Source organism: Sorex araneus, chromosome X (genome assembly GCF_027595985.1).
Source record: "Sorex araneus isolate mSorAra2 chromosome X, mSorAra2.pri, whole genome shotgun sequence".
Taxonomy (NCBI): Eukaryota; Metazoa; Chordata; class Mammalia; order Eulipotyphla; family Soricidae; genus Sorex; species Sorex araneus.
This window is the reverse complement of record NC_073313.1, coordinates 57,716,292-57,734,819: the sequence shown is the minus strand read 5'-3', so window position 1 is coordinate 57,734,819 and position 18,528 is coordinate 57,716,292. Positions and strand designations below refer to the sequence as shown.

The window sequence follows — 18,528 nt, the reverse complement described above, 5'->3', positions numbered from 1 at the left end:
TAGAAAATCAGTCTTATGCCATCATCGTGAATGTGGTTTCTTGGTGCAGGAGTCATCAAGGGCAGGTTGATGTCAGCTCGACAGTTCGTGCCTAGGAGGGTTAGTGGTCCAGGTCATGGAAAACAGGGAAAGGCCATGGAGTTTTCTTAGACTGAAGCAGATTTGAGGTTTTAAAACTAAGTGCCATGTGCCATCCGTCTATTCTATTCTGGATGAGGAAGGAAAAAGCAATTGTTAGAACAGTTGCCAAATTGTAATGGGGTCTCTGCGTTGGACTATTAAATTTTATTTCCCATTTGGAGGGCTAACACCTGGTGTATCATATAGCATCCACTTGGGCCACGTGAGCAAGGCTTGTACTGGCCGGACAGTTTGAGGGATTTGGGGGGAGGGGCACACCCAGCGGTACTCAGAGTTTCCTCCTGACTCTGAGCTCAGGGACCACTCCTGGTGTGCTTGGAGGACCTTATGGGTGCCAGATTGAACTTGGGTTGGTCACACATGAGTCAAGCACCCTACCCAATGTACAGTCACTCTAGCCCTGACATCTTCCTGTTAACTGAGCAGATGGGCATATGAAGAACTGTACTGAAGCTGTTGCTCATTCAACTCCCTGTAGTTGGGAGGCTGTCATGATCCATTTTCTTTTTTTTTTTTAATTTTTTTTTTTAATTTTATCACCATGTGGAAAGTTACAGAGTTCTCAGGTTTATGTCTCAGTTATACCGTATTCAAACACCATCCCTTCACTAGTGCCCATATTCCACCACCAAAATCCCCGGTATACACCCCGCCCCCCACCCCAACTGTATAACTGATGAATTTCACTTCATTTTCTCTTCACCTTGATTACGTTCCATATTTCAACACAAAACTCACTATTGTTGTGGGAGTTATACCCCCAAACAAGATTAAGGAAGCATTTGATAATTAGTTTTCCATTAAAAGATTGTATGTTTTCAGGTTTTAGAAAAGGTCTCGAGGCCGCGTTGGCGGCCGCGCGGCTCGGATGTGTCCCAGTCCCGAATCCCAAAGCCGTGTTAGTTGCTACTTAGTGTCGCCAGGGCTCCATCTGGAGAAGGTGTGCTGGCTCACCTCCTCCTTCCGGCTCCCCGGTGTTGTTGGCCCCAATTCAGGTCCGGAGCATTTTCCGGGCCGCGTTGCTCACCAGAATGCCTGCCGCTTCTCTGTTGATTGTCATGATCCATTTTCTAATCTCTTCCTGGCTTCTGATGGGGAAGGAGGGTCACTGCCTCGCTCTGTAGGAATAAATGCAGGGTATAACTGCTTAGCTGTGGTCGAACAGGGGCTCCTCAGTAAAGCTCCATCTCTTCCATCTTGCTTATATCCAGTTTTGAATTTAGGACAAGGACCATAGGGAGTTGGTTTCTTTTTGTCAGAGTTTGTGAGTAATAAACTGTGAATTGAAATGGGGTCTGAGTGGAGTTTAGCCTGCCAAATCTGTTGTGACAGCATGGGGCTGGTAAAGTTAAAGCACCATTTTAAGAGACAAACAAGGACAGGTATGGGGGGTAAGACAGACTCCCCAAGATCTGCTAACACAACTTTCACTTGAAAGTGGGAATAGGGAGGGGCTGGAGCGATAGCACAGCGGGTAGGGCGTTTGCCTTGCATGTGGCCGACCCGGGTTCGATCCCCGGCATCCCATATGGTCCCCCAAGCACCACAAGGAGTAATTCCTGAGTGCAGAGCCAGGAGTAACCCCTGAGCATCGCTGGGTGTGACCCAAAAAGCAAAAAAAAAAAAGTGGTAATAGGGAAAGAAAGATTCTTCCACTCCTACATGTATAGGGTCTGCATGGCCTTCCTAAGGGGGTATAGAAGGACTCCTTGAACCCTGTAGTATATACTGCCTGTTGATAAGCTCTGGGGAGTAAAGCAGCAGGAAATTACACCGAAATGAGTCAGTCTTCTCATTGATGCCTTCGCATTCATTGAAAATTCAATTCTTATAGCTGACAAAGGCCACTTAAAAGAAAACTCAGGGGCTGGAGCGATAGCACAGTGGATAGGACGTTAGCCTTGCATGCGGCCAAGCCAGGTTTGATTCCCAGCATCCCATATGGTTCCCTGAGCACTGCCAGGAGTAATTCCTGAGTTCAAAACTAGGAGTAACCCCTGTGCATCGCCAAGTGTGACCCAAAAAGCAAAAAAAAAGAAAAAAGAAAACTCAAAGTGGTGTTTTGCAGTCTACCCCAAATCCCTCCCTACCTTATCCCATCTTCAGCTGCTTTAAGAGAAAGACATTCCAAGAGCTAGAGTGATGGTATCATGGGTATGGCACATAGCTGATCCCTGGAACCACATATGGTCCCCCAGTATTGCCAGGAGTGATTCCTGAGTACAGAGCCAGGAGTAAGCCCTGAGCACCCCTGGGTGTGGCCACACAACTGAAAAATCTAAATAGCTTCCAGTATTACAGCGTGAGTACATCTGGAGACCCACTTCTCGGTGAAAGTGATGAAAATTATTCTTCCAGGCCGGGCAAGACTTGAACATCTCTACTTACTGCCAAAGCTAAGTTCCAGGCAATACATTTAAAAGGTGATGCTCAGGGCTGGAGCCATAGCATAATGGGTAGGGTGTTTGCCTTGCATGTGGCCGACCTGGGTTTGATCCCAAGCATCCCATATGGTCCCCTGAGCACTGCCAGGAGTAATTCCTGAAATTTGCTGGGTGTGACCAAAAAAAAAAGCAAAAAAATGGTGATGCTCTTTTCTCCCATTCAGTAACCCCTCATGAAAATTGTACATTGGGAATACTGGGTCTCTAATAACCCTTGCTTTGCTCATGAATTCACCCTATTTAACACCTAGGGCTCGGACATCACTTAAGGACAAGTTCATATTATTCCTATCCTCAGCTCCAGAGTCCTAGCCTAGACACTTTGCCAGAGCAGAGAAATAGGCCATAAAGAGCTTAATTTGGTGGTAGGAGAAAGGGCTGGCACACCCAGTGGTGCTCAGGGCCTATTCCTGGCTCTGAGCTCAGTGACCACTCCTGACAGGCTCAGAAGGCCATGTGGGATTTGGGGGAGACACATGCAAGGCAGCACCCTACCTGCTGTATTATCTTTCCAGCTCATAAAACAGCTGAATCTCTTTCCACGTGAACTCTATAGTGGAATGTTGAGTGAACATAAAAATGGTAAAGTATGGTGAAAGCCAGTTTTTGGATTCAGGAAATAGCCAGAAGAACAAAGGAGGAATATTGGTGCTAGAGAAATAGTACAGCGGGTAGGGCGTTTGCCTTGCATGCGGCTGACCCAGGTTTGATTCCCAACATCCCGTATGGTCCCCTGATTATCGCCAGGAGTAATTCCTGAGTGCAAAGCCAGGAATAACCCATGTGCATCGCCAGGTGTGACCCAAAATAGAAAAAAAAAGGAGGAACATGCTTCTCAATTACAAAACAACATAAAGCAATAATTCAGACTTCTTGGATAGGCATCATTATAATGGAATCCTGAGTACAGAAATAAACCCCACATATTTATGGTCAACAAGGGTGCCAAGACTACTGAATGGGTGAAAGAAGTATTCTCTGTGCTTAGGGAAATTTTCTTTTTGTTTGGGGGCCATGTCCAGTCGTGTTCAGGGTCTAATCATGGCTCTGTGCTCAGGGGTCACTCCTGGCAGTGACTGGTGACAGATCATATGTGGTTCTGGGGATTGAACCTCTGTTGGCAGCAGGCAAGTCAAACACCTTACCCCTATATTATCTCTCTGGGCCCTAGAATAATCTTGAATTGGTGATTGAAAGGTTGGATCACTTGTATCACTTGTCTTCCCGTTGATCTTCGATTTGCTCGAGCGGCGCCAGTAATGTCTCCATTTGTCCCTGTCGTGTGCTAGTGTAGCCCAATGATATCGTGTGCTAGTGTAGCCCAATGATATCTGCTCGCTCCAGGGACAGGAAGTGCCTCAAATCATTCATTCAGGGTTTTGATGAAGAAGTCTGACCATCTAGTTGGTGGGCAGCCACGCGGTCTTTTGACGTCCCGTGGAATCCAGTCGGTAACAGCTCTAGTCCAGTGGTCGTCTCTGAATCGCATTACATGTCCGGCCCATCTGATTTTTGATGTCTTGGCAAACGAGACAGCATCCCTGATTCTTGCCTGTCGACGGAGGTTGGAACTCCGAATTCCTTCTCTCACTTGAGTGTGACGTGATACGTGAAAGGTTGGATATCACATAGAATAGAATAAGGTTGAAACCCTACCTCATATCGTATTTGAACAGCAACTGAAAAATGTATGAAAGACCTAAAGATAAGAGCTAAAACTATAAAAATTTTAGTGGAAGAGTGACAAATTTTCATCACCTTGCTTTTGGCAATAGATTCTTAGATATGACACCAGAAACACAATAAACAAAATATAAATATTTTGGACTTTTTGAAAAATTGCATAATTTATATATCAAAGAGCATTATCAAAAAATTGCAAGATGTTCAGGAAACAGATCAGTGGCAAAAGTGCCTGCCTTGCAAGCATGAGGCCAAGTGTTCAATTCCTGCCAGGTGCTGCCCATATGTGCCATGCAGAGACTCTGCAGCTCTGATACTTGGGAAACCTTGTGCTATAGCCAAGTATGCGATGTCTGGAGCACTGTAGCAAGGTGAGTGAGAGAATTGAAACTAGCGATCATATGCTCCACTGCCAGGAATATGATGTCCCCAATGAGCATGCATATGAGCACTGTCACTCCAGGCAAGTGCAATTAAAATGTGCTTGAACACCACAGCTGAAGTGTGTGCCCACTCCTCCAGTGATAGCAACAATAGCACGGAGGAAGATGATTTTTTTCATGATTCAAAAAAGTTTTTATTATATAAAGGATAAAGTTAAAATTATTCCTTAATTTAAAGGTTTTGTTTTTGTTTTTGTTTTTGTTTTGCTTTTTGGGTCACATCTGGCAATGCACAGGGGTTACTCCTGGCTCATGCACTCAGGAATTACCCCTGGCAGTGCTCAGGGGACCATATGGGATGCTGGGAGTCGAACCTGGGTTGGCCGCATGCAAGGCAAGCGCCCTACCCGCTGTGCTATCACTCCAGCCCCTCATTTAAAGTTTTTATGGATCTACCCTATTTTTCTTGCCATGTTTTCTTCTTTTGTCTTCCCAATATTTTAATAAAGCACTGTGATTTACAAAGTTATTCATAGTTGAGTTTTAGACATACAATACTGAAGCACCCATTTCACCACTAGTATCAACTAACTTCATTCCACCAGTGTTCCTAGATTCCCTCCCATACTGCCCCCACCCCACTCCAGCCTGCCCTTTTGACAGGCACCTTTATAAGCTGGGTTGTTAAAATTTGGGTTTTCTGATTTCAGTGTTATCGACTTAGCTTAGGATATTTGGCTCTATCTTTCCTTAACACCACCTTTGTACCTGAATCCCCGACCTGGCCCCTGTCATTTCTCATCTTTTCCTCCTCCCCTCCAATCTTTCTTTATCCTCACTATACTCTGGGGCCAAGGTTGATCAGGGCCTGCCTTTAAAGCATCACATTCCATTCCCTCTTCCAATTATTCTAAATACTACCTATGAAATACATCATCCTGTGTTTATCCTCCTTCTGACTTCATTTAATATGATGTCTTCTGGCTCCATCCATGTTATGGCAAATTGCAAAAATTTATAAGTTCTGCCACACCTCTGTACAGGCACTTATCATCTTATTCCACGGTTTAGAGACGAGGCAGCATGTGAGTCAAGTCTGAGGATCGAGCCATTTTCACAAATAAAAACTGAGCTCCAGGGGGAGGAGTTTGAGGAAGTCCCGCTTGAGGAGAGTCTCCAGGTTATTGGAGAGATGCCTGAGCTGGACTGCCCCACTCAGACTCAGACAGGTGATGCAGAGTTTCATTTTTCTTCAAGTCCGTCAGAGAAAGAAATGTAACAGAAATGTTATCAAGCCATGTCTCAAAGTCCTTTCTCTCCATAAGGTTATGGAAAAATTTACCTGAGCGAGCGTCCTGGGCCCGGGACCTCGCGCCGGGCTCACAGCGACTGGGCGCAGCGGCCGGGTCCGCTCCAAAGCCACGGGGTCTGGACCAGCGATCGCCGCTCCCGGTTCACAGCCTCACAGGGCAGTAAGCATCAATTCTTTTTTTTCTTTTGCTTTTTGGGTCACACCCAGCAATGCACAAGGGTCACTCTTGGCTCATGCACTCAGGAATCACCCCTGGCGGTGCTCAGGGGACCATATGAGATGCTGGGATTTGAACCCCGGTCGGCCGCATGCAAGGCAAATGCCCTACCCGCTGTGCTATCACTCCAGCCCCAGTAAGCATCAATTCTTGTTGTTGTTGTTGTTGTTTTCTTTTTGGGTCACACCCAGCGACGCTCAGGGGTTACTCCTGGCTTTGCACTCAGGAATTACTCCTGGCGGTAAGCATCAATTCTTAAAGAAATTTTCCTCCCCCACTTTTAAATGTTTTAGATATATTTTAATGACTATTTTAGAAATAAAACAGAACTTAACGTTGAAGAAGTCACGGTCTACAGGTAAGTTTTTAGTCTCTAAAATAGCCAATAAGCAAGTTAGATGAAGGGATTTATGAATGTAATGACTAGAATATACTCATTTTTCTTTCTTTTTTGTTGTTTGCTTTTTAGGTTACATCTGGTGGTGCACAGGGGTTACTTCTGGCTCTGCACTCAGGAATTACTCCTGGCGGTGCTCAGGGGAACATATGGGATGCTGGGAATTGAACCGGGGTTGGCTGCATGCAAGGCAAACGCCCTACCCGCTGTGCTATCACTTCATCCCCAGAACATAATCATTTTATAATTATGTGAATAATTTGTTATAATGCCCTAATATATTAGGTTTTTGCTTTATTAAAATGTAAACTTAATATTTATACTGTTTCAATTTTTATAAGTTCTTGCTTAAAGTCTACTGTATTACATAGTTCTCTTATCATAGTTCTCTTATCTCCACTAGTCCTTACAATCCCTTCAGGGTTCATCTGAATTATATTCTTTAGCTAAACTTATTTTAAACATTGACACTCTTCCTACTTCCTTGTATTTTTCTTTCCTAAATTTACAGTATGTACTAATTAACTTTGTAGTATTAATTTTTATTCTATAATAAAATTAAAAGACAATGAAACTACCACTTGGAGCTCCTGAGCACCATAAAGCAACCAATGTTACTCCAGAGACTGGATTTCTAAATTGCTAGCAAACAAATCAAACAGAAAAAGGGAAAAAAACGGAACACAGAAGTGATGACACATAATGTTTAATGTACAGTTAAAAGAACTAAATAGAATAAAAATAAAATAATAAAATATCCAATGTTTGTAGATATATAACAGTTTAAATGGTTCATGTACAAAACTAAATACATAATTCAAAATTATTAGAAATACATAGAAAATGAGAAAATACAATTGTAATAGGTTTGTTCAAATCCCCTCTTTTATTCTTGACAGATATATTAGATAAACTAAGAAAAGAATTCAAACTAAGTAAGAACACAGAGAAATTAGAATAATGCATAATAAATAACAAACTTAAGTGTATATGCAGGTGAAACATTAATTTTCTTTAAAGGAATTATAAAGAAAATGTTAGCATTTTGAAATAAAGAATTTTATAGGGTTAGTCAGAGAGGCAAAAAAGTACAATCGAAACAACATCTGCACATGTATGTTCATCGCAGCACTGTTTACAATAGCCAGAATCTGGAAAAAACCCAAATGCCCCAGAACGGATGACTGGTTGAGGAAACTTTGGTACATCTATACAATGGAATACTATGCAGCTGTTAGAAAAAAGGAGGTCAAGAATTTTGTAGTTAAGTGGATGGGCATGAAAAGTTTCATGCTGAGTGAAATGAGTCAGAAAGAGAGAGACAGACATAGAAAGATTGCACTCATCTATGGTATATAGAATAACAGAGTGGGAGACTAACACCCAAGAACTGTAGAAATAAGTACCAGGAGGTTGACTCCATGGCTTCGAGGCTGGCCTCACGTTCCGGGGAAAGGGCAACTCAGAGAAGCGATCACCAACTACATTGTAGTCGAAGGCCATGTGGGGAAAGGGAGTTGCGGGCTGAATGAGGGCTAGAGACTGAGCACAGCGGCCACTCAACACCTTTATTGCAAACCACAACAGCTAATTAGAGAGAGAGAACAGAAGGGAATGCCCTGCCACAGTGGCAGGGTGGGGTGGGGGGGAGATGGGATTGGGGAGGGTGGGAGGGAGGCTGGGTTTACTGGTGGTGGAGAATGGGCACTGGTGAAGGGATGGGTTCCCAAACTTTGTATGAGGGAAGTATAAGCACAAAAGTGTATAGATCTGTAACTGTACCCTCACGGTGATTCTCTAATTAAAAATAAATAAATTATAAAAAAAAGAATTTTATAGTTTTAGAGACAGTAGAATTTAACGTGCTCAGCTTACATGAAGCTGGCCCCAGTTTGGTCCTGGCACTACGTGTGGCCCCCTAAGTACTACCAGGAGTAATCCCTGAGCACAGAACCGAGAGTAAGCTCTGGACACTGGCAGTTGTGGCCAAAATATTTCCCACTGCCAAAAAAGAATTTCTCAGGTTACATTCTCTCATTCACTGTCATCCCATTGCTCATCGATTTGCTCGAGCGGCCACCAGTAACTTGTTGTTACTGTTTTTGGCATATCGAATACACCATGGATAGCTTGCCAGGCTCTGTGCGGGCGGGGTACTCTCGGTAGCTTGCATGGCTCTCTGAGAGGGACTAAGGAATCAAACCCAGGTCGGCCACATGCAAGGCAAATGCCCTACCCGCTGTGCTATTGTTCCAGCCACATACATTCTTTCATTATTCCATAAAATTAAAAGTTTTGACCATAAAATAATTAACCACTTATACATTTAATAAATATAATCTGTTTTCCAGAAAGGAAGTTCAAAGGAAAGTTACCAACCATATAAAATATCAGGAAAAAGTGAACCAAACATCAATGCTAATGGGGCACTGTAAAAAAAGCTTAACTCAGAAAGTTTATAGCCTTCAATGTAAAAAGAGAAAATAACAAGTGTTTCTTATTTTTTTCTTTTCGGGTCACAACCAGCGATGCTCAGGGGTTACTCCTGGCTCTGCACTCAGGAATTACACCTGGCTATGCTTGGAGGACCATATGGGATGCCAGGGATTGAACCCGGGTCAGCTGCATGCAAGGCAAACACCCTCCCCTCTGTATTATCGCTCCAGCCCCAAAAGTATGTCATTTTTATATTAAGAAAATAAATATAAATGGCAAGAAATGGGCTGGAGCGATAGCACAGCAATTGGGCGTTCACCTTTCACGCGGACAACCAGAGTTCGATTCCTCCTCCGCCCCTCTCGGAGAGTCCGGCAAGCTACCGAGAGTACCGAGCCCGCTCGGCAGAGCCTGGCAAGCTACCCGTGCGTATTGGATATGCCAAAAACAGTAACAATAAGTCTCTCAATGAGAGACGTTACTGGTGCCCGCTTGAACAAATTGATGAGCAACGGGATGACAGTGGCACAGTGGCAAGAAATAGTAGGAGGAATAAGTGTATAAAGATAAAAGCTTGAGAAACACAACAGTGAATCTGGGAAGACAGCTGCTTGTCAGAGATCTTTCCAGACCCCTTACTGAGCCAATTCCACCGGTACACCTCGGATGGAGCAGGCGTTCCCTCTCCGCCTCTTCAGATGAAACCCCAGTGGCCATGTGTAGGGAGCCGCTTTCCTAGTCAGACAGCCTGGCTCTCTGATTCTAACAGAGGCTTGCAGCAAGGTTGCCACTATGGTCGTCATTTGTTTCTCAATAGCCTATGCCTGTAACAAAAGGACATGTCAATCTGCATTTGTATGTGGGTCCAGACACCATTTTCCCCCAGTGGAAAAGGTATAAGTAGTAGCTGCTAGTAGAATAAACTCTCTCTTCCTCCTTGCTGCTTTCTGTGTCTGCGTCTGTTCATTCGGCTGCGTCCCCTCCTTAGCCCCACGAAGGCTCCTCCCTGCAGGACAGGATGATGCCCGCAGGGGGACCCCACAGCCATGAGTTTCCAGAAGCAAATCTCAGGTATGCGGGCTCTAGGACTAAGACTCCAGTCCTCATGGAGGCAGCAGAGATCCTCATCCCTTCTCGTCTCCTAGCAGACCACTTCGGGTCCTGGCTGTCACGCCCACAATCTGCCTCTGATCGCCATCTCAGCGCATCAACAGCCTTGACCCAGCCAGAGACTCACAAATGAATCTCAAAATAGATTAGCTCCCTACAGAGATGTCTCTGGACTTCAACCATTTACAATTTTAGAATCCCAGAAGTGCGCAGCCACAAGTGGCCGTGCAACCTCTCATGATATTAATAATAAGCAATAGAAAATAAATTATATAGCACCTGCCCCTAGTGGCAGGCTTAAATTGTGGTGGAAAAATTTGAGCAAACCAAAATGCCCAAAAGTAGAGAGAGAGAGTTTGGGGGAAATTGTATGCCATAGAGGCAGGGGAAGGGTTTGAATGGGGGCAATACTGGGGACATTGGTGGTGGAAAATGTGCACTGGTGGAGGGATGGGTGTTTGATCATTGTGTGATTGAGACTTAAACCTGAAAGCTTTATAACTGTATCTCATGATGATTCAATAAAAAAAGATAAAAGCTTAATAAATACTTTTTTTGTTTTGTTTTTGAGTCACATCCGGCATGCTCAGGGGTTAATTCTAGCTCTGCACTCGGGAATTACTCCCAGTGGAGCTCAGGAGACCATCTGGAATGCTGAGGATTGAACCTGGTTTGGTACGTGCAAGGCAAGCACCATACCCACCGTACTATCCAGCCCCTAAAATTTGTTTGACTTTTTATTTATTGTTCTTTCAGTTTTGGGGTCACTTGGTAATGCTCCTGGCTCTATACGCAGGAATTAACTCCTGGCAGTACTCGGGGGACCATATGGGATGCCAGAGATTAAATCTGGGTCAGATGTGTGCAAGGCAAGTACTCTAACTGCTGTATTATCTCTCCAGCCCCCATAGTGTTTATTTTTAAAATTAATAATTTTTAAACCACAAAGAGTCCTACACATTTATTCATAAAGTGAAATAAAATAAGCTCCTCTGATTAAACAGAAAAGAGAATGCTTTCACTTTTGCGGTGGGAGGGAAACTAGGGGCATTGGTGATGGGAAATGCACACTAGCGAAGGGATGGTGTTAGAACATTGTATGCCATAAACTCAGTCAGGAAAATCTTTGTGTATCTCATGGTGATTCCATTAAAAATTAAAATGAAATAAAATAGGTTAGAAAAGAGAAAGCAATCACAGTTCTTTAAATAAATAATTACAAAAATAAAAGAGAATGCAAAAGTTACAATGTGAGGAATAACAGAGCCAACTTAACCAGGGATGTAGGAAATATCAAAATAAGTACAAGTGAATATTGTTTGTTAGATTCATGCCTTTGAAGATGGATGATTTCCAAACAAAATACAAATAATAAAATTTTCATCCAGGAAAAAGCAGAGACTTTATGTGTAGACCAATCATCATAGAAGTTTTCCAAAAAAATAACTCAAGATCTGCCAGTGCAAACATGCATTTAAGGCTGAGTTTTATTTAACTTCCAAAAAATAGATTATTTCACTTCCAGACTATAGGAAAAAGCAACGGTCTAAAATTTAGTGTAAAGGGCCGGAGCGATAGCACAGCGGGTAGGGCGTTTGCCTTGCACGCGGCAGACCCGGGTTCGATCCCCGGCATCCCATATGGTCCCCCAAGCACCGCCAGGAGTAATTCCTGAGTGCAAAGCCAGGAGTAACCCCTGAGCATCGCTGGGTGTGACCCAAAAAGCAAAATAAATAAATAAATAAATAAAAATAAATAAATAAATAAAATTTAGTGTATGAAATTATTTAACTTTAATATCATAGTCCAATAAAGATAGAATAAAGCAAACTGTTCACTCACATCACTTATTCATTATAGGGTTCAGAAGTCATCATAGGTGTCAGAATTCTAAATAAAATAATTGCAAATATGCAGAAACATATTTTGAAATTTCACTACCCATACAGGCTATTTATTTCTCCTGGAGTGTGCATATGAAAAATGTCCATTAGTATTATATTAGTGGAAGTGATGCAATGATTACAGACTGCAGTCCTCAGGCCAGATTAGTCTTTCCTAATACCAGCAGGGTCCATCCAAGTTCCTTCGTCTGGACCCTGCTTTTGGGGTGCTAGGAACTAAGGGCCACTGAGGCTTATGTCGAGTAATTAGTAAGTAAGATAGATGCCTAGGAGTGTTATTTGGAGTCAATGAACTCCCGTTACTAAAGCATAGCATTAACGGTCCTCCTGTGTCTATCCAAAAAGGACATTGCTCTAAAGTAAACAATGCAAAGGATATAAGGGAGAGAGAAAAGCAGTATTTCACTTAAAGATACAAAATTCAGAGTTCCTCAGAGGGATCTTACCTTACAAGTCACAGGGTCTGAATTGGGGAATAGATGTTTAACAGATGGGGAAGCAGAGCACAGAGGAGAAGTTAAAGATTAACACAGAGGAATGGGAGTGCCTCTGGGGCACTGTGATGGGTGTAACCCAATAAACCTAAGCTTCCTATGGAAAGGGAGAATGGAAAAATCAATGTTATCTTACACCTCTAACTCATTTTCACTCAGCATGATACTCTTCATGTCCATCCAAGTATAAGCAATTTCCTAATGACTACATAGTATTCCATTGCAGAGATATACCATTGTTTTTTATCCAGTTGTCTGTTCTCTGACACTCTGATTGTTTCCAGATCTTGGCTGTTGTTAATAGTGCTTCAATGAACACAGGAGTGCAAATGGATTTTCTGCTGTGTGGTTTTGTGCCCCTAAAGTATAGGCCAGGACTAGTATTGCTGGATCGTATGGAAGCCCATTTTCTCGTTTTTTGAGGAAGCCCCATATTGTTTTCCAGGCAGGTTGTACCAATTGGCATTCCCACCTGTTGCTGATGTTTTTGCTGCTTCTTTAGGCACCATGGGAATAATACCTGGGAGTTGGGACATGAGGAATTGAAAATCACTGTCACTGTCACTGTCATTCCGTTGTTCATCTATTTGCTCGATGGGCACCAGTAACGTCTCCTTGTGTGACTTATTGTTACTGTTTTTGGCATATCAAATACGTCATGGGTAGCTTGCCAGGCTCTTCCATGCAGGCAGGATACTCTTGGTAGCTTGCCAGGCTCTCTGAGAGTTATGTATATATCTGTTACTGTATTTGGGATATGAATAGGCCACGGGGAGCTTGCCAGGCTCTCCTGAGCGGGCAATAGACTCTCGGTACCTTGTCAGGTTCTTCAAGAGGGACAACTAGGTTATTAGATGTCTCGAGGCCAGAATGCAGCCAATACTTCCGGGAACTTGGTTGTATAGTCTCTGGATGTTGGTCGTTGATGGGATTACACGGTACCAGGGACAGTCTCTGGGTGTGACTGCCTAGCTACTGGAAAATGGGGAATCTGGGTGGAAGAGGCCCAGTCCTGATCTGAGCAGCCTTGGAGATCTCGGCCCCAGGTCCCGCACACCTGGGTTTCTCCACTGGCTCCCTCATACGTGACACTCGTCCGAGCGTGTGGAGAGTGGCCCTGAGCATGGCTGTGACTGGGTTCCGGAGATCCTCAATTGGTATGAGATGTTATCTCATTGTCATCTTGATTTGGATTTCTCTAAAAATAAGTGATGCTGAGCATTTTTCATGTGCCTACTGGCCATCAACCTGCCTTCCTCTGAGAAGTGTCTATTTATTTCCTCTCCCCATTTGTTGATAAGGTTTTTGAGTTTTTTGTTGATCTTTGTGAGTACTTTATATATCCTGGATGTCAAACCTTTTTTTGATGTGCTGAATGCAAATATTCTCATCATTCAATTTGCTGACTTTTAGTTTTAGCCTATGGGTTTGTGTGTGTGTGTGTGTGTGTGTGTGTTTTGCCATGCAGAAACTCTTTGTATTCCCATTTATTTCTTTTTGATTTTATTGCCTTTGCCACTGGTATCACATCGTTGAAGGCACCTTTGAGATCCAAATCCTGAAGTGTCCTGCCTATATTTTCCTCAACGTACTTTATAGTTTCTCAGATTTTGTTAAAAAATAAAGTTTGGACAAGAAAAAGAAAGATGACTTTGCTGATGTTTTAGTTGAAATTATGTGCAGCTGTATGGTTTTATGCACATGTCCATTCAAATCCTTAAAAATTGGACAGGCAGGGAGTTTTCACTGTCTTTGTCATAGAAACATATATAGGACTCTAGTAAACTAGGGTTAACAGCAGTTCCTCTTTCACTGGGCTGAGTGGATTAAAAAACAACTCAGTGACTGAAAAATAGTTTTAAAAAAACTATCACATTTATTGTTACGAATGTGTCCTCATTAAGTAGCAGAACTGACATGTCTTTGTCTTTGTGTTTATAAAGGGCTGCCTGATTCAAGGTGGACTTTGAGTGTCTGAAGCCAGGCTTTTGTGGGAAGCACTACAAGGCAAGCAGAGTCAGAGCCTAATAGTGGTTTAATGTCAGAAAGGAGACAGTCTTTCATTGTAAGCTTTTCTAAAATTGGGTTTATTTTTTATAGACATGCATAAAGATTACAGAAATGTATTTCCAGTTCAGGAAAATAAAAGGCCCTATGAGGGACTTGAGATAAAGTACAGTGGGTGAGGTATTTGCCTTGTACATGGCTGACCAGGTGCCAATTCCTGATATCCATGTGGTCCCCTGAGCACCCCCAGGAGTAAGTCCTGAATACAGAGCCAAGATTAACCCCTGAACTCACCAGGTGTGACCCCCCCATTCTCAAAAAACAAACTCTAAAATAAGAGACTTTATGATTTGCTTTAAAAATTAGATTAGTTTTTTGATTGGTTTAGGATTATGTGTACCCTAAAATATTTATATCCTAAAAATATTAACCAGTAACATAGACTGAGAAAAAAACCATGTTTGCCACCTAATTTTGTGAAGGGAGAAGGTTGATTCGGGCCACACCCAGAGATGCTGAGGACCTCTTCCTGGCTCTGTGCGCAGGAGTGGCCCCTGGTGGTGCTTTGGGGAGCGAGCACACAGTGCCAGCAATCGAACCAGGAGACCTACATGCAAGGCAAGTTCTTTACCTCTACACTACTTCCTCCTCCTACTTCCCACACTACATAATTTGATTTTTATTATTATTTTATCATAAACAACTTAAAATATTTTATTTTGGATAATTTTTTTAACCGCATGGCCGCAAAGAAAAACACATCATCAGAAAGGGAGTATCCTGCCCGCACAAAAGAGCCTGGCAGGATCCCTGTGGCGTGTTTGATATGCCAAACACAGTAACAATAACAGGTCTCATTCCCCTGACCCTGAAAGAGCCTCCAATCGTTGGGAAAGACGAATAAGGAGAGGCTGCTAAAATTTCAGGGCTGGGACGAATGGAGATGTTACTGGTGCCCACTTGAGTAAATCCATGAACAACAGGATGACAGTGATACAGTGACGTCAGAAAAAAGGAGCGAAAAATACTAACTTGGTCTGAATGAGGCATCTGCTATCAAGATGTGTGGACGATATTGCGGAGGACTAGAAGCCTCGGAAGCGGTTCTACACTATGAAGTGGTTTTTTTTTTTGCTTTTTGGGTCACACCCAGCGATGCTCAGGGATTACTCCTGGCTTTGCACTCAGGAAATCCTCCTGGCGGTGCTTGGGGGACCATATGGGATGCCGGGGATCGAACCCGGGTCTGCCGCGTGCAAGGCAAACGCCCTACCCGCTGTGCTATCGCTCCGGCCCCTACACTATGAAGTTTTGAGAATGTTCACCTTGAGGGAAATAGATTTTAATCAAAGGTCACTTTTGGGAAAGGGTGGTGCGCTGGGCTGTGTTTTTATTAACCAGTGACTCCACTCTGAAAGAGACGCAAAAAACAAGGAGCTCGCTGGCATGGTGAACCCGGAAAGGCACGAAGGAGGCCCTATTTCCCTTGTGGGTTCTTGGCCCTCAAGATCTAGGTTAGCTTGTGTCTTAAGTGGGAGCTGCGAGAACCTTCGAAGGCTCTACTGGAGGGTACTGCCTGCTAGTGGACCGGGCTGTGCTCCAGCTTGACTCCTGTTTTTCAGCACAGGCCTGCCCACCTATCAAATCCCGGGAAACCCTTTTCCCGTCCCGCCCCCGGCGGCCGAAAGCAAGGATTTTACTGCAGAATCAACTCGGGCTCCGAAGCCCTCTCAGGGCTGTCTGTCATCTGAGTGCAGCCAATCAACACCCAAAAGTTAGAGAAAAGGCTGAGAAAAGAGGCGGCCAATGACCGCGCAGACTCGCCACGGAGGGGCGGGCCTGCTGTGAGCCAGCCAATCTCGAGCCCCAGGGGGCGGCCGCTCCGGAGGGGGGCAGTCCCGCGCTCGTTTCCCCAACATGGCGGTTGCAAAGGATGGTGGCGGTTTTGGCGGAGGAGCGGCAGGGAACGGGCGGCGGCTCCACCTAGGGATTCCGGAGGCCGTGTTCGTGGTAAGTTGCTCGCAGGCACCCGGCTTACTGGGTCGAAGCCGCGGACCACCCCTTCCCGGCCCCACCCGGGCCTCAGCTGCTGGGGAAAGCCGGCGGGGCCGCGAGACGGGCCGTTGGCGCGCTGGACGCGCCCGGAGGCCACGCGGTCGGAGTAGGTCTCCGCACGGAAGGGGGCGCGGGCGGCCGGGCGCCGGGGAGCCAGTGAACCGCTCGACCGGGCCCGAGTCGGCTGCCGCATCCTTGGTGGCCGAGGCCCCCGGCGTGCGGGACGCCCGGTGGGCGGAGGGGCCGTGCGCAGGTGTGGACGAGCCCTGCGCGCGGTGTCATCGGAAGGGAGCGGAGGCTGCGGGCCCCGGAAACGGGCTTTCCAGCAGGGAGCACGGACCCGGAGGCACGCGTGGGATCGGGAGGGTTCCGAGAATGGGAAGCCTCCAAACAAAGGGGCGCGCGACTAGGCGCTTGAGCTTATTCTCCAGCTAGTACTCGAATCCTCGCAGTACTGAGCCCGCCCTGACCCACCCATCGGGCCAGTGCCTGCTGCGGTTCTCTCTCTCCTCTGACTTAACTATTGAACAGTCTACCGGAACTTTCTGGACTTTCTGGGTTTCGGCTGCCTTTACCTTCGTAGGAGTCAACCTTTCTTACATCCTTCTAAAGACCGGTGTATCTAGACTACGTTCATACACACTTTATGTGCCGTATTTGCATATATTGATTCTGCTTTGTAGTCGTGTTTTTTTTTTACTAGTTATGTTCTTTATTCTGTAATTTTCTCCCTTACATCTGTTATTTATTTCTCTCCCAACTAAGTGTAACAACATAAAATATGTTGGGTACAGGAGGCGCTTTCCTAATGCTTTTTACAACATTATTTTCTTCCCGTTTGAAGGTTCCTTATATTTTCATCTAGTTCCTGGCTTTTACCTCGTACAATAGCTTTTCTTAAAGGACCGCTTTGTAGTATATGTAAAAAATACTATTTGGTTTTACTGTGTCTTTTGCTTAATTTTTCCTCTTTGCCTTTTAGGTTTACTTTAGTTCAGCCATTTGATACTTAAAGAAGGTTTTTGTGGTTTGCCTTGGGAAGCGAATAACATTTAGCATGATTTCTGTGGCCATACTTGTTTAGCTAAAATTTTAGCACTGTAGCATTGCCATCCCGTTGCTTATCGATTTGCTCTAGCGGGCACCAGGAACATCTCCATTGTGAGACTTGTTACTGTTTTTGGCATATGGAATACGCCAAGGGGAGCTTGCCAGGCTCTGCCGTCTGGGCGGGATACTCTCTGTAGCTTGCCGGGCTCTCCAAGAGGGTGGGAGTAATCGAACCCCGCTCGGCCGCATGCAAGGCTGTGCTGTTGCTCCAGTCCGCAAAAATTTTAAGTAATAAAATTCATATGGTTGGCACACAAACTCTTGGAGTCTTTTGTGACTACAACATTGGACTAGGCAATTAATTTAATTGCTGGAATTTTAATATTTACTGTTAAGCCACATGGGGAATACATAAAGCAGGCAAGCAAGGTCGTATTCTTTCTCCTATGAAGATAGAAGTAAGAAGAAAGTGGACGAAGAATAAAATAGGTGTGTAGTATATGTGCCATCTGAACTCGTTGGTTTTAAAACTTTCATAATTTTTAAGTTAAAAGGAGCCTTTGGAGAGAAAAAAACAAACTGCTTGAAATATAAAGCTAATAGGTAAAAACGTGAGATTAGAGGTACACTAAAATAAGTATTATTTTTGATCTTAAAGGAGGATGTAGATAATTTCATGAAGCAACCTGGGAATGAGACTGCAGATGTCGTACTAAAGAAACTGGATGAACAATACCAGAAGTATAAATTTATGGAACTCAATCTTGCCCAAAAGAAAAGAAGGTAGGTGTAGAAAGTTTTGAAGTTTTTCTTTACTTGATCCTTTGTGGTGTGAACTTAAAAAGACAGGCATAATTTATATACAGTTCAGTGTCTAGCTGTTGAATGTTTAGTT

At 44.2% G+C, this 18,528-nt stretch overlaps 1 protein-coding gene across 1 annotated transcript in view; it reads left to right on the top strand.

Moving 5' to 3' along the window:
- The first annotated feature begins 1,474 nt into the window (after positions 1-1,474).
- The window catches only part of VBP1 (VHL binding protein 1), a 49,858-nt gene continuing 32,804 nt past the window's right edge, over positions 1,475-18,528 (top strand). The window contains exons 1-5 of the mRNA XM_055121085.1: positions 1,475-1,523; positions 5,695-5,880; positions 5,977-6,123; positions 16,378-16,538; positions 18,292-18,416. Of these exons, the coding sequence (XP_054977060.1) occupies positions 1,475-1,523; positions 5,695-5,880; positions 5,977-6,123; positions 16,378-16,538; positions 18,292-18,416 (668 nt within the window). The remainder of the gene's footprint in view (positions 1,524-5,694; positions 5,881-5,976; positions 6,124-16,377; positions 16,539-18,291; positions 18,417-18,528) is intronic.